Here is a 15727-nt window from a genome sequence, read left to right as displayed (position 1 = left end):
AATTGAATTGATAAATAATTTGTCGAAATCAATCGTACTAGCTGTTATTTGTACTTGAATTTGCTATTTACCTCTGAATGTGGCCTGTACTTCTTCTACGTCACTGGACAGCGCGTGCAGGTTCCCTTCCCAATCCTTATGCTGCAGCACGAGGTGTTCCAGCGAGTCCAAATCTCGTGGTATATTACTGGCGATCCTCTCATGTAGCTGTCTTTCAAGGACATCCAGTCTCTCAAGTAGATTGCTTGATTGTTCGGTGAAGATGCGCGCTGCATTCTTAGATTCCTCTGCGGACACAAAGAAAATATGTATAATTAAAGCAATCAAAGATTGCGAGATGATGTGAATAAAGTCTCTTATCTCATTATTTATAAAAGAGAATAGAAAACAAATTTACGGAGCACTGATGGTAAGTGGCAACTAATGCTTACACATTAATTTATTTTACTTATTTATATAACTTTAAAACACCTAATTTAAACGTAGGTACATATGGCGAATATAAATAATACGTTACTACTTAATTATCTATAAGACAACCATTAGGTGGTGCAGGAGAATAATTGTAGTAGTTGCTACAAGAACAGCACTCCGGACATCACGTGATCATATGCGTCGTCATTCCAGATAAGTAAGCTGTCTTGCTTAAATAGGTCTAGGTGTATGAACACATAAGTAGTGTAGTAGTAGTAAGTAAAAGCCACTTAGTTGATCTAAGTGACTTTTTCTGTTTACTTCTTGTACAACACGTAACAGTTTTTTATATGGTTATCACTATTATTTACTGAATTTCTAAAAGCAAGATTCATATGTATATTACTTGAATATAGTTTGCACATGCACTACAAACTCATTCGAAACAAAGGTCAGTCGTTACTTACAACAATATAACAGTTAAAATCTAAAAATATTCAATAGTTGTTTAAAATATCTCAATAGGTATTAATGAGACGCTCAGTAATAATTGGTCTATATCAAAACAGAACATGAATAACAAAGCACCTGCTAAATTCCAAATCACTGAAGTCCTTTCCACAGTTCTCACTCTTAATAATAGGTATATCTTCAGTGACATTTAAAAAAATTAAGTAAATATACTGAGATACACAGTAGTTCAAGCTGAACATAACTGGTAGACTAGTCCAGTCGGTAACTGAAAAACTAGGACTGTAAACCATTCCTGTCACAGAGTAGGTAATAACAGCATGTCAATAACAAAATAACCTTTGTTGTTATAATGACCTATGAATATAAAGGTAAAAAAATAAAGGTGACTGACATAGTGATCTATCAACGCACAGCCCAAACCACTGGACGGATCGAGCTGAAATTTGGCATGCTGGTAGATGTTATGACGTAGGCATCCGCTAAGAAACGATTTTGATTAATTCTACCCCCAAAGGGATAAAATAGGGTATGAAAGTTTATATGAAACTTCAATTTTAAACCGATCGGGCTGAGACTTTACATGCATAAAGCTACTATGACGTAGGCATCTCCTAAAAAGGATTTTGATAAATTCCATCTCTAAGGGGATAAATTAACGTGACAACTATACTGCCATTCTGTTATATTATATCATGACAAAGTTTGTAAAGACTTGTAAATTCGATTCTTAAAATATTTAGATAACTATTTCTGAAAACTTGCTTAAATAGCAGAATGAATTTAAAGAAATGTTAAATCTAATCACTAGATGCGAGGTAACTCACAATATATGTTTTATACGCGAGCAAAGTCTCAGATTACAATGGAAAGGAAACAGGTACAACAAAAACTGGAAAACGTGTTCCCCGAAACAAAAACTATTCGAGAACTTCTGTTCTACATTTATAGTTATAGTAATTATGAACTTAAATATTATAACTGTCGCCAACTTCAATTGAGGTGTGTGTGACTTACCTCAATTTAAGTATAATACAGGAAAGAATTCACATAGCTTCAGATTCGAGCTACTGATATTATTAAACTACCGTAATCGCCACCCACTCTTGACCGCGGACTTCATTGGAAATTGCAGAGTTAATGTCAATCTGACTTATCAAACGGCAAGGTCAATCAAATTTAATAGAAAAATATGACATCAGAAAAACAGCTGTAAAATTGTATTTAATTAATGTACGGCCCGACACTAATTTACGATTGACGAAATAAATTGTTCGGTTTGTTCTGATACGACAATTCGGTAGAAGCGCAGACTTTATAGCTCACAAGTTTTACAATGTTGTGATTATTATTTACTAGTAATCCGCCCCGGTTTCGCCCAGGTGATCATAATGTTAGTTTTATATATCTATACATCTATACACATAAATGAAATTTGGAGTGTCTGTTTGTAATATTGAAATATCAATTTTTTACTACATGCATATGAATATAAATACGGTACATACACCAAAATAACATAATACACAACACACAACAATAATAAAGTCTGTTTGTTTCGGGGTGGATCTCTGAAATGGGTGGACCGATTTTGACGGGACTTTTTTTGGCAGGTAGCTGATGTAATAAGGAGTAACTTGGGTTAGTTTTATTTTAGAAAAAATAATTAATTTTAGATAAATAAAGTTAAATTCTACGAGGACGCGGAACTCGCGGGTACAGCTAGTAATTAATATAAGTTTTGTATATCTAATCTAAAACATAAAATTCTCATGTCCCGGTATTTGTCACCAAACTCCTTCGAAGCGAAATTTTGTGCCCCGATATGGGATGGTCTGAATTTTTCATGTCTCTCAATGACATGGGTCAGTACATATTTATTTTTTTATCAATTTTTTATTATGATTTAACATTGAAAAAGACAACTTCAAATTTTTACTCTTCTACCGCCAACCCTTATTTTTCATAGCTATATTAGTACTTTAATTTATATGGCAAAATAACATTTCCCGGGTCAGTTAGTAATGTGTAAAACATCGTTCACAGTGTTTGTTCTCCAACTGACACAAATTCTGAACCGACTTCATCGATTTTTATATAACTTTTGTTACACATATCCTCAGATCTACCAAATATATTTTATACCCCTAGAAGTTAAGGGTGGTTTTATCCTGAAATAATTTTTATCGAAAAACAAAATTTGCCGAGTCAGCTAGTATTTCTATAATAATTTGTCAATGTTACAATACTATCTGCCTATCCCATAAGTGACCACTTGAAATCTATCGTAAGCAAAGACCATTCTAGTAGTCAATTCATCCCGCGGTGATGTCAGTATGTTATTGTTCAATTACAAGGGCGATATTTGGGTGGTGACCCTGTCGCTGTTCCGTGTTAGTAATTGGAGGTCGCCTACTGACCCGTCAAGGAACTTATTACCTACTCTATATCACCATTTCATATTATTACAAGTATTTACTGAGGTACACTTTGTATAAAGTTATCCCTGCGTTTCACATATTCCAGCCGGCAAGCAACTTGCTTAGTAGATGCGTTTCGGTTGAAGGTTAAGATATGGCAGTAAAATTGCAGGGTTAAATCACAGGGCATAACAGCTTAATTATGAAGTCTAATATTTAATACTTATAAAATTATGAAAAATAACAATATTTTGCAAATTAGTGTAGTGTAGATATATGCAGTGCAATCTTCGGAATCACTGTTCCTATTTTATTTTGTTTTTGTTTTTTTTTTACTATAAAGATACATTTCTTTTTTATTCTAGATAAATGTGGACTATATATATTAAATATTTTGGTCAATAGGATTCACGGAATTAGTCATAAGAATTATACCTACTAAGATAACAGCCAAAAGTTCTTTTTTTATATATGAATGTGTAGATATATAGATAAATCATTTATGTGTTTATGTATATGGAAAAGGGTAACCGTCGCCTATATACATGTATTTTGGACATCAGTCATGAATTGCTATTCCATATGGGCTAAGATGTCTTGCCTCTTAACCTGTAATTTTACTGCCTAATAATACAACCGAAATACAGCAACTTGCTTGGCGGCTAAAATATGTGAACGCAACGACCAATCATACATTTACAACAATTGCTGTATAATAAAAGTATAATTAGTATTATTAATACTTCACTGACAAGTACAAATATTTTTTTAGTGTGTAAATTTACCTCCTTTTCCCTTGGAGAAAATTCTTTTTATTTTCTTCATTTTCGTTTGAGTCAATGCGACTTTATTGCAACAACAACAAGGTCCACTTTTGTTCATTTATTTTCATCATAATAATATTAATTCACAGTTTATACAATGTTATAAGCAGTGATCATTCTCGAATACCTTAACGATATAAAATTCGACATAATAATAGTTATTTAATACAAAAAGTATTACTATAAAATTTATTATATTGTTTATAAATAAATAATACGGAATGAAATAATAAATTAAGTATAACAAATATTAAAAAATAAAACAAAAACATAAACAAAAAAGTACGTTAAAGTAAAGAGAATAAAAACTTTTTAAAACATTATTTTATGAAAAAAACATATTTAAAAACAGAACTTTGCAATATTTTCGCGCGCGTAACATTAACAAGGTAGAGTAGAGTAATCAGAGTATCGTAGTACGCTTGCTAATTGCAACTGACAGTGATCCCGTAGGATGTCGATACACTGAGACAAATACTATACTTGTCCTTTGCCGGCAAGACGTTGATACATACGCTGAGAAATAGGTTTTGATACTTTACTGTTTGTAAACTTTAAAAATACTATATAATCAGAGGCTCGTATCGGAGAACGCAAAACTTAACCTATCTATATTTCATTAATAAATCATCAATAGATCGGAATTGTAATAAATGAGAGTTTATTAAGTTTATTAATTTTTGACGAAACAAAAGTTATACTCTATAATAATTAGCAAATACATAAAAAACAACAACAACAACTGTTATCATCTGATATTAATTCCAAAGTATTATTGATATATTAAGAAACGAATTTAGAGTATCTTGGTTAACTCTTGCGCTTTAACAGCGTCCAAGCAATCGTTATGAAAATGAGAATACATATAGTATTTAGCAATTTTAGCATAGAATAGCATGTAAGCTTTTTGTCGTCTGCACCATTATTTTTACTAAAGAAATAAATCTTGGACAATCGTTATTATTCCATTATACAAACGAAATTACAAATAAAATCCAGTTTTAACTAGTATTGAAATTGCTCACTTTGTCTATAATGAACTTTATTACTGTATTTCAAAGTGCTATAAAGAATAGACAAAAGTATCAACATTTAAAATCGTAGTATGGAGTACATTCAAGGTGCAACGTACATACACCCACACAATAAATTACGCTATCACACAGCCACTGGCCATTTCTGATAGCACATCACCGAACTACAGCTTGATTAAATGATAAAGTACTTGTCTCTATAATGGCGGCCAGGACATATCCGATATTTCCTATAAATGTCCGTAATTACAATTATGGTAGCTATTTTAACATTATCATAAAATTATATACGCATGTAGCTAAAATTTAATAAAAATGTTATATACAGATTTAAAACAGAAATTATAATTGTAATATCTATACTAATATTATGAAGAGTAGGAAAGAGAGAGAGAGAAACTAAGAGTGAGAAAGACAGAGACAGAGAGCGCGAAATTTGTTGAAAGTAAACTCCGGTACTAATGTATCGAATTCACAAATTTCAATTCCACGTTTGAATAAACAAAAACAATACTTTTTTATATGCTTACATTGAAATTCCCGAAACAATACTAAAAAAATTCATGAATATTTGCATACATTTTCCAATGGAACAAACATTTTTGCCTGTGTGACAAATGCTTTATCAACCAACACGTGTAGGTACGAGTATTTTTAACTGCACGCGTCATATATTCGGGTGACATAATATTTATGCAAAGTAGGTCCTTATGTCAATATGGAAATGGTAATGATAAGTCATCAATGTTAAGGTCACTTGTAACTGTATTCAGAAAGGTGTTACACAGTTTCCCTGTTGTATACGTGAAATAGCATTTTATTTTGCATTTAACGACCAGTACTAGGTCAATCGCAGCTTAGGCTTAGTTGCTCACACATTTGTGAGTTTCATATGTACTAACTACTAACATAATCAATAGCCTATGTTACTCTGAATAACGTAACTGCCTTTGAAACAGTGAAGGAATTTCTTTAATCAGTTTAGTTTCATTATAACAAAATTTGTTCTCTCTTTTTAGAAAATAAATAAATTGTTGATGCATAGATTAGTAGTCGCCCAGTGTTCAGTTCAGTTCAGTCACTTTTGGATCCCGTATTATTATAATGATATAAATACACATATATAAATACGCATAGCAAAACATTTACTACACAAATAACGATTACTAGCAATTTGGTATGATCTCACAGGTCGTCCGGTACAGAGAGAGGTCTAGTACAATTATTTCTATTGTCACCATATGCGACCTACATCCACAATGTTAGAACTGCAATCATTCAATTAATCCAATCGAAAAGTATTCAGTAATATCAAAGTCAACTGTTATTTGGCGCGTATTCGAAGATTATAGTTTTTATACTTGAACACTAATGAAAGAAGGACAATGTTTTTATTTCTATATAAGTGACCTCGACTTTATCTTCGAGTGATTAATATATGTGATAGATGTCATACAACTATATGCATGTAACGCAACACCTAAATACTTTGGAAGAAATTCTGTAAATTATAGCGAAAACCATAAACATGAAGATGGTCCGCCTGACGATAAGTTGCTACTACGGACATCATGTTATCAATGAATGCCAGTAATACCATCACACCACACCAATCATTGCCATTCCTGAGGATGGAGGAGCATGTTATGCCTTAATTCAGTTATAATCACACTCTTCAAACAAAACATAGTTAATACAGCAAGCTAGTGAGCTGTTGAATCGATGTGACAGAGGTACCCACTCAGACAACCTTTTTGTAGACTGTACAGTGAACGTTTTAAGTACCATTAAAAGCTGTAATGAAAATATAAACTGTATATCTTACCTTCAGCTCTTGCACGTCGTTCGAACTCATCAAACAGGCGGTTGACGTCATCGATCTCTCTGCGCAGGCGCCGCAGTTGCGGGTCCGCCGGGTCCCCTTCAGCGAGCAGTTTCTCTGCATCTTCATTCAGCGCCCGACGTATAGCCTGGCGCTGTTCTGCTCCCATGGCCACGAACTGATGGCAGATTTTGAGATTAACACAAGAAATGTTAAGAGCCTAGTGGTCTAGTGCTTTACTACCATAACTTGAACCAAAATGTGCTAAGCTCAAAACTGGTTGTTACACTTTGTGTCAGTCTGTATTTATAGCTGATGCATGTGAATATACACAGATGGTCTAAATTCGTGTTATAGATGAAAGATTTGATTTGAAAGCTAAACTCTAAAAGTATTATACAAAAATAGACATCCTTACGATAATCCTTAATCATCAAAGAGTACAATGGGCTGTTTTAAAAAATATATTCTCAGATATATTCGCACCTCTTTGTAATTAGTAAAATATATTCCATTCACAATTAGAGGTCTATACAATACTTCTAATTGTGGAAGTCTTGTCGTTAGTAAATTACAAAATAGATTAAATTCACTAACCTGCGGGAAGTCCCATCCTTTCACCACCTTGATGGTGGCAAATATCATGTTTTGTCTCATCCTGAGTTGCTTCCGTTGCCATAATTGTATCACCTGAAACAACCAGCAAAATAAAACCATATATATAATGTAGAAGAACGAATACATCGGTTCTAACAAATGCATCGTTAACATTGATTATTAATGTCATATTATAATGTAAATATCGAGCGAGGTCAGTAAATAGTGATTGAATGTTACGCATACAACATTATCGTGGGTTTGAAATATACATAAATATAAGTATAATACAATTATATTTGACCTGTATTTGTACTGACTATTGTCAGAGGTCTTTATCTAATAGTATAAAAGAAGGAATGCTAATATTTATATCACACTAACTGACATTTGTTATTATGAAATACATATACATTATGAAAGAGGCGCCGGTGTCGGAGAGGTTAAAGAGTAATCGTTAGTCATGATATGGGCAAGTAATGCGTGGGAATGAAGATCATATCGTAAGGAAGGTGTTACATATGAATGTGGATGGTTACAAGGGCAGAGGAAGACCGAAAAAGAAATGGATGGACTGTGTGAAAGATGATATGGAAGAAAGTGAGTAAGTAAACGAAAGTGAGTAAATAACTGCGAGCATGAATAAATGGAAGAGAAAAACATATTACGCCGACCTCGAATAAATAGGATAAGGAAAGCAGCTGATAACTAACTGACATTTGTTATAGAATCATAACAGACAGAGACAGGCATACTTTTGTATTTACTACATGAGAATACCAATGCATACTAATTATTTGCATTTCGTTAAATGTACTCTAATTAACTCCTTTAGTAACCAATAAATTAAAGTTACTACAAACTCATTTAAATTATTACAATGTTTTGTCATAAACTCTCCGGTGATGAGATAGGTAATAATGATACCAAAGGAAAATAATGCTAGAGACATTGTAAGTTTGTTACTGCCCTGTTAGATTCAGATATACCGAGCGAAAAGTGTTGCGTTCATCACGTTTTGATCTGACATATATCAGTAAATACCCCATCTAGGACTGGGACTACGACTATTAAGTCGTGAAAGTATATACTATTTTGTTTACGAAATGTATGTATTAAGCAATTGCCATTGCCTGTGTTTGGAGAGTGAGTATAACAACGCGTGACTCTAATAAAAGGTAATTTTCTTAATAAATTTACACTTTTATAGTGATAAATGTCAATAAATTAACACTCTTAAAGTGACAATTGTCAATAAAAACACTATAGAAGTCATAATCAATATCCAAGAACAGGAACTAACATAGAATCCCGATTAAACATTTAGCAACAAATTCTAACATTTGTCACTTTTCGACTTATTTAATTACTAATGAGTTTTACTATGTACCTGTAATGATAAACTATCCATCCGATGCTTGCTGCCAAGATTCGCTTATATACTTACATAAACAGAATTATGTCTTTATGTTATGCTCTGGTACTGCTAATGTTTTATCAATCTCTCCTGCCTTCCGGAAACCGGAACACAGCTTACAAAATACGTGTCTACCAGCTGGCAGGGCGGCGGCAGTACGTACCCGGTCGTAGGCGGCGGCAGTACGTACCCGGTCGTAGGCGGCGCGCAGGCCGGCGGCGGCGTCGTGCGCCAGCTGGCAGGGCGGCGGCAGCGCCAGCACGGCGCCGGGCAGCTGCAGCTCAGTGCCGGCACCGCCAGCGCGGACCGACCACCGGCTGCGTCCGGAGTTGTCTATCACAGTCACCGACGCGCCCTTCTCGATGGCCACCTGTCACACGAACCGCCATATCAGACGTCAGTAATGTCTTGAGATCAGTGAAACTTCTTAAACAGTTACCTTGACTTTTTTCCTAGAAATTACTATTTTCTAACAAAGTTTAAAAGAAGGACAGGTTGCGTTAGCAATATTTTCTAATCATCGCGCTTAATTCCTGGTGGATTAATTACAGTGAGCTAACACACTGATTCTAGACTCATCCTATCATACTTTATTGGCACCCTGCCAAAATATATTGTTACATAACTATTAAAAAGTATAAAATTCAAAATAAGTTAAAAATTTTAGTTTATTTATGCACAATATTCTGTAACTCACGCAGTAGTTCACCATAAGAATACGGTATATCGGTCCGAAATAATGCATTAAATTTCTTTTTCAAAATCAAATTTAATACGAATCTCCGTGTTTAAAATAATAACCATTAAATAATATTTCTAAAGACATACATAGACATAGACAACGAATGAAATTACTTACATTCGCATGTTTATAAGCACAGACGGTTTCTGCCCTCAGCGGTCTTGTAATCGGCGCTTTCCTTTGTTTCACTGGTCTGATCTCCTGCGCCTCTTCGACCAGCCGCGTCACCACTATGCCGTGAGCATTGAGCTCTTCACGCAGATCCTGCATCCCTTTGAGAAGTCGCTCGCCTTGGTCAAGCGTGAACTCCGATTGGGAGAATGTACTGTTGAGAGCTTCTTCGCGTCTGTAGATTGATTAATTAAGGTTAATTCATGTATCTCTGTACTATCCTCTCATTACTTGTTTTTAATAAATACTGTTTTAAAAAAATATGTCTGTTTACATATTACATATTAACAGAATATTTATTGTGATATCCTGATATGATTTACGAGATCTGATATACAATACAATGATCCCGTAAAGTTAAATATCCTGTCTATATTATGTTTAATTTATTTTTAGTTAGGCATATATAACTAGCTGGTTCGCGCAACTTCGTCTGCGTTTCATTTCCCCAACCTTTGCAATATTTTTCATTCCAGTTCCACTACTATTGGGCGTAGCGTAATCTTATATAGCTGAAAGCCTTCCTCGACAAATGGACTATCCAACACAAAAATAATTTTTCAGCTTTATAATATTAGTATAAATTAAATAAAGAGCAACAACTTACTTCTGTATCCATTTCTCTGCCTCCTTGACCTCTTCGAAGAAGTTGTGATACTGCGTCGTATGTTTCAGATGGGTCTCTAAGCAGAGTGTAAGTTGTAGCACCCAAGCCCATTGCGACTGCATCACCTGGTGATGAAACGGTATTAAAATAACTGGAATAGCAAATGAACTGACAACCCGGTAAGATAGAGCAACCACCGCCTATACATTTGAATAGCAACCCGGATAAAACGTCAACATGACTGTGATGGCCGTAATACCCATCATTCGTTGCCATTCTTGAGGACTAAGATGTGATGCCCCTTATCCCGTAATTTTCCTGTCCTTTCAATGAAAACACATCTTACAAAGCAAACTTGCTTGATGTCAGAATTAGATGAGATTGAGATAACCACCCAGACAAGTTTATACAAACTGTCTCTCAGATAAATCCAGTTCTTTTTATAGAAATACTAGCTGTGCCCGCGGTTTCACCCACTTGAAATTTATAGTCTACATGTTATTCTAATGTATAAGCTATGTAAAGTTTCATCTAAATCTGTTCAGTAATTTTTGCGTGAAAGAGTAACAAACATCCATTTATACTCACTCACAAACTTTCGTGTTCATAATATTAACAAGATAAGATCAAATTTATATTATTAACTTCAATTAGTAGTAACAACTCAATTTTATAGACAATAAAGTTCACTTTACCTGCAGGTGGGATTCAATTGTCTTAGTAGCGGGGTGATGTTGTGCGATCAACGCTTCCCCTCTATCGATTACGTTGCTGAATTGCAGTTCGCGTTTTTCAAGCGACGACATCAGTTGCTGTTGAAATTTATATATTATGAATTGACATGTTAAGATCTATTTTTGTGTAGAACATTAAGAGTTGACGAAGCCCAACAACAAACAAAAGGCAAAGAAAAGTATCGAAATAAAACATAGAGTGTAAAACAACAAACCTCTTTGCCGTCCCCAAATGAATGCTTGCACGGAAAAAAACGAAAATATGAAACAATTATATAAAATCTAAGGCCATATACACAGCGAAAAAATATAACAAAAAGAGTTATGTTTTAGCCAATAATTCAGATTGTTTTGCAATGGTTGGCTAAACTTGTTTAGGTCATTTGTTTTAGTAGACTTGTGAGGTTTTAGAAAACATAGACCTATTTCATACATGTGATAGAAAAACAATTTATCATATATTTTAACCTACTAAATGAATACTTTAATCCTGAAAGATATTTCTATATAACTATTATATTATAATAAAACATTTATTTAAAATCATTACGGTAGTATTTAAAAAAACTAAAATTTTGTTCCATATCAAAATATACAGAAGTACTTTTTGAAATGCATCTTTTAATGGAAACTGTTACAATAATAAAGATTCTATCTTCTATTAAAATCTTGGATTTTAATTCAAGATTTTAAATTAACATTTAGGACAAAGTAATATTCTTTATAAAAAATGAAAAAAATCGAATGTTAATTGTAATGTAATATTTATATTAAGATAAACTATCACATTTATGAAAAAAGCCGATAATATTATTAACAAAAAGCATGATGATTGAATTATGGAGTGCATAATTTCTATATCTATTGTGTATACGGAAGTATATATAAAGGTGAGGATACACAATTCACACCTTCTTGAAACTTTACAGAAGAATTTTGAAATGTTGACAATTTTTCTAATGCCACAATTGTTGATGGGATTAAATGGAACATTCAACTTTCGTGTTTGATATACATTATTCAAATTATTAACCGGGTCTTAACACGAATAATTTAATGGCAAATAAAGGTATATTTACCTCACTCGACGTTTCGTTTAAATACCTTTATTTGCCATTAAATTATTCGTGTTAAGACCCGGTTAATAATTTAAATAACTAGTGAAATAGTTGACAGTTTACTTATAGTATATACCTGTGGCTCTATCGACTTACCTCATAATAATGCTGCACCGCGGGCAGGTTGATGTGTGGATCCGCCCAATCTCTGGACAACTCCACCTGTTCCTTCTCATTCAGCCAGTTCAATTCAGCGGTTGCAGACTGCAGGAAGTCTTGTAATGCATCTAGGTCTGAAATGCTGCAGAGGAAGTAAATAATTTGAGATTTAATTGCTACTTGTAGCAATTTTAAAGAGTCGTAAGTACTTAAATCGGCGTATTGGATTTATACTATTTTATAAATCTATTTAATTTTAAAGCAACTGCTTTAAGTTCTCTTAAATTTTTTCAAAGACTTAAATTTAAAAAAAAATCCTGTGATTCGATTTTAAATCAACAAAAAATAATGGTTTTTAGGAAGACAGTCATATCAAACATACCGTTTAGTGCTGGTAGACAATAATTCAGCATAAAGTTTCTGCAGCTGACTCAAATGCTGGTTGTAGAGGTTCAACTCCTCGCCGCTGAAATTTGAGCGGCTATGCACGCACTGTTCCACCTGTACAAAGGAAAATGAACTTTATTATTACAACAATAGTAACAATAGTAATAGTAGGAAAACAAACTGAGAACTCATCTTGATCTTGATGGTAGTGATAATGGTTGCCTATATACATGAACAGCACTTCGGGCATCACGTTATCATGTACCTCCCATACCACTTACACATTACTATTGCAGAGGATTAATGTCTCATGTATCTATAGTCTGTTTTTTTAATCCCAGAAACAAATTTGAATTACCGATGTTGCTAGCTTTTTGGAATTTTTAAATATTGTTGTGGCACTATCGGAAATACATATAAATTACCCATTTTTATAGGTTACTCAGAAATAAATAACGCATTAATACGAAATTAATAAAGTACAGGTACTAAATATAGGGTTGTAGCATCAAAACATATATTTTTTTAATTGACACATTTTACATAAGACAGAGGTGTACATTTCGACTACTCTGTATAAAGACAAAAAGATAAAAAAACAATAAAACATAATTACATATTTACTTAGAATAAAAGGAAGTAAACACTACGATTTTTATTGCACTGCATATATTAGCAGTAAATACTCCATAAAAAAGTACGAGATGGAACAAAAACTTATTTGACCGGAAAGTGTTATGTATGCTATGTAACCGCCGATATCTATGAAGTTCATTATACAATATATATTTTTATTTACATATCTGAACATAACGGCTTTACAAACAAGTGGACTGTTTATATATTTTTTTTAATATTGTACACAAAGTTATCTAGTTATTAAGTACATATTAACATATAATGAAAAAAGTTTAAAACAAGAAAAAGTTGTCTAAGCTGTTCTACGCCCAGAGGTTATCAAATTACCAAATCGTTTGTGTGTATAAGATTACAGTATGAGAGCCTGCCTCTCCTTCTAAAAGGTAAAGGTAAGGTAAAGGTACCAGAGATATACTGCAAAAAGTCCTCTGCCTGTATACCTTAGTCTCACTCACTTCAGGCGCCAGAAAGCTTGCTTTGTAAGCTATGTTTCAGTTCTAGGGTCAGATTAAGCAGAGAAGTTACAGAGTTAGAGGAAATTTAATCCTCTGTAATGGCAACACATGAGTGCTATCATAGATAGCACATGATACCGTGATGTTTGTAGTGCTATTCACAGGCGATGGTTATCGGTTACCATCTCGTGGTGACCCACCTGATGGTAACCAGTAAAGTCATTGCCTGCAAGCTTCTTTGTTAGTCAAATTACATAAAAAATATTATTATAATATGCGTTTTTTTATTTCATTAATACCTTTGAATGGAACTGATCTATCTGCTTGTGTTCTCTCTGGTGCCTGTCCAGCTCGTGTTGCACCGACGGCAGGTCAGACCCGTAGTCCGACTCGTGAAGCTTTTTCTGAAAGAACAGAATTAATTTTATAACGAGATATATTTTATTGACTATATTATTTATTTGCAGGCATACACAATAAATAGTTATTTAGTTTTTAACAGAGCACACTTTCAATAAAATTGCAATTTTAAAGAAAAATGGAAGTTATGTCGCCCTGGTAAACCACAATATAACACTTACCAATTTTTCTTTACACCATTTGATAGCTTCCTGCAACTGCTGGAACTTGGGGTCGGCGTCGTGCACCCTGGTCTCCAGCACGGTCCTGGTCTCCCTGCGCACCGTGGTCTGCTGTACCGGCATACGGACGGACGACAGACGCGGCACCAAGCGCCCGGTGAAGCTTTGCCGAGCGTTCAGCCATCGATCATGTAGGTGTTGCACTCTACAGGATTAAAATAATAATATTAATTTATAATTTATTTCTCCCCACAAACATGGATGGCGACAAATGCATGTAGCTATCTTGAACAATACAAAGCAAAAATATTACTATCTTGTGACGCCGATGATGATGTTGTTCCTACCAATAGGCGACGGTTACCACTTACAATCGAGTAAGTAATTGTTTGCCATTCTGGTTATATAACAAAAACTGGTTACATTACAAATAAAACATTGACTATAGGGAACGGTAGCTATATTCCACCTACACCATTCCGATAAAATTTTTGAGACAAAAGATCGTCTTCTATTATATCTTAATCTACAATATATATATGTTATTCAATAAGCACCATTCTCTGGTTTAATACTTAAGTTACTATCTCCAAATCCCGAATTAAATACTCACCGTTTATGTAAATCATTTGCTTGCGGATACCGGCCTTCTCTTAAGGCGTGTGAATCCTGGAACATCTCCTGTATGGTGTGCTCCATGCTAAGTAGGTCCTGTTCGATTTGTTCGGCGGCCATCTTGGCCTCGGCCGGGTGTACGCCGCGCTCCACCCGTCGGATCTCGTTCTCAATGTGTCGCTCGACGTTGTCGAGACCACCCTCGGTTTGTTTTATATCTCTGTGGAGGACGTTTTATATAACATTTGGAATACCAAAAGTGCTAATATATTAGATAAAATTCCTTTAGTATCAGATGAAATTGGTCCTTATAGCGTATTAAAATCTATTAGTCTTCTAATACGAATACAAAAGCATATATTGCATGGAGATCGGGACTGCAACATTGTAAAGCATGTTAAGCCACTACATTATGAAGTACAATTCTACATTCATTTAATTTTCTAAAAATCGTATTTAGAGTGAAATTTTATACAACTGGTCCTTTGAGTCGGATCCACAAGACACTAAAAAACCAGACAAGACACTACATAAACCTACTTTAACTGTTACAATGCTTGTTACTTAGTAACTACGACCT

At 34.0% G+C, this 15727-nt stretch overlaps 1 protein-coding gene across 1 annotated transcript in view; it reads right to left on the bottom strand.

Moving 5' to 3' along the window:
- Nucleotides 1-15727, bottom strand: part of LOC131849896 (uncharacterized) — a 152174-nt gene that overhangs the window by 102141 nt on the left and 34306 nt on the right. Inside the window, exons 7-19 of the mRNA XM_059200034.1 lie at nucleotides 15146-15367; nucleotides 14533-14737; nucleotides 14251-14355; nucleotides 12853-12971; nucleotides 12468-12612; nucleotides 11469-11492; nucleotides 11215-11331; nucleotides 10520-10644; nucleotides 9859-10087; nucleotides 9190-9369; nucleotides 7583-7675; nucleotides 6989-7163; nucleotides 72-287 (exon numbers count right to left, since the gene is read on the bottom strand). Coding sequence (XP_059056017.1) covers nucleotides 72-287; nucleotides 6989-7163; nucleotides 7583-7675; nucleotides 9190-9369; nucleotides 9859-10087; nucleotides 10520-10644; nucleotides 11215-11331; nucleotides 11469-11492; nucleotides 12468-12612; nucleotides 12853-12971; nucleotides 14251-14355; nucleotides 14533-14737; nucleotides 15146-15367 — 1955 coding nt within the window. The remainder of the gene's footprint in view (nucleotides 1-71; nucleotides 288-6988; nucleotides 7164-7582; nucleotides 7676-9189; nucleotides 9370-9858; nucleotides 10088-10519; nucleotides 10645-11214; nucleotides 11332-11468; nucleotides 11493-12467; nucleotides 12613-12852; nucleotides 12972-14250; nucleotides 14356-14532; nucleotides 14738-15145; nucleotides 15368-15727) is intronic.

The sequence above is a fragment of the Achroia grisella genome, unplaced genomic scaffold, assembly GCF_030625045.1.
Source record: "Achroia grisella isolate CSIRO2021 unplaced genomic scaffold, CSIRO_AGI_Agris_v1 utg660, whole genome shotgun sequence".
Lineage (NCBI taxonomy): Eukaryota > Metazoa > Arthropoda > Insecta > Lepidoptera > Pyralidae > Achroia > Achroia grisella.
The sequence above is the reverse complement of the archived record's forward strand: the minus strand, read 5'-3'. Positions and strand labels throughout refer to the sequence as shown.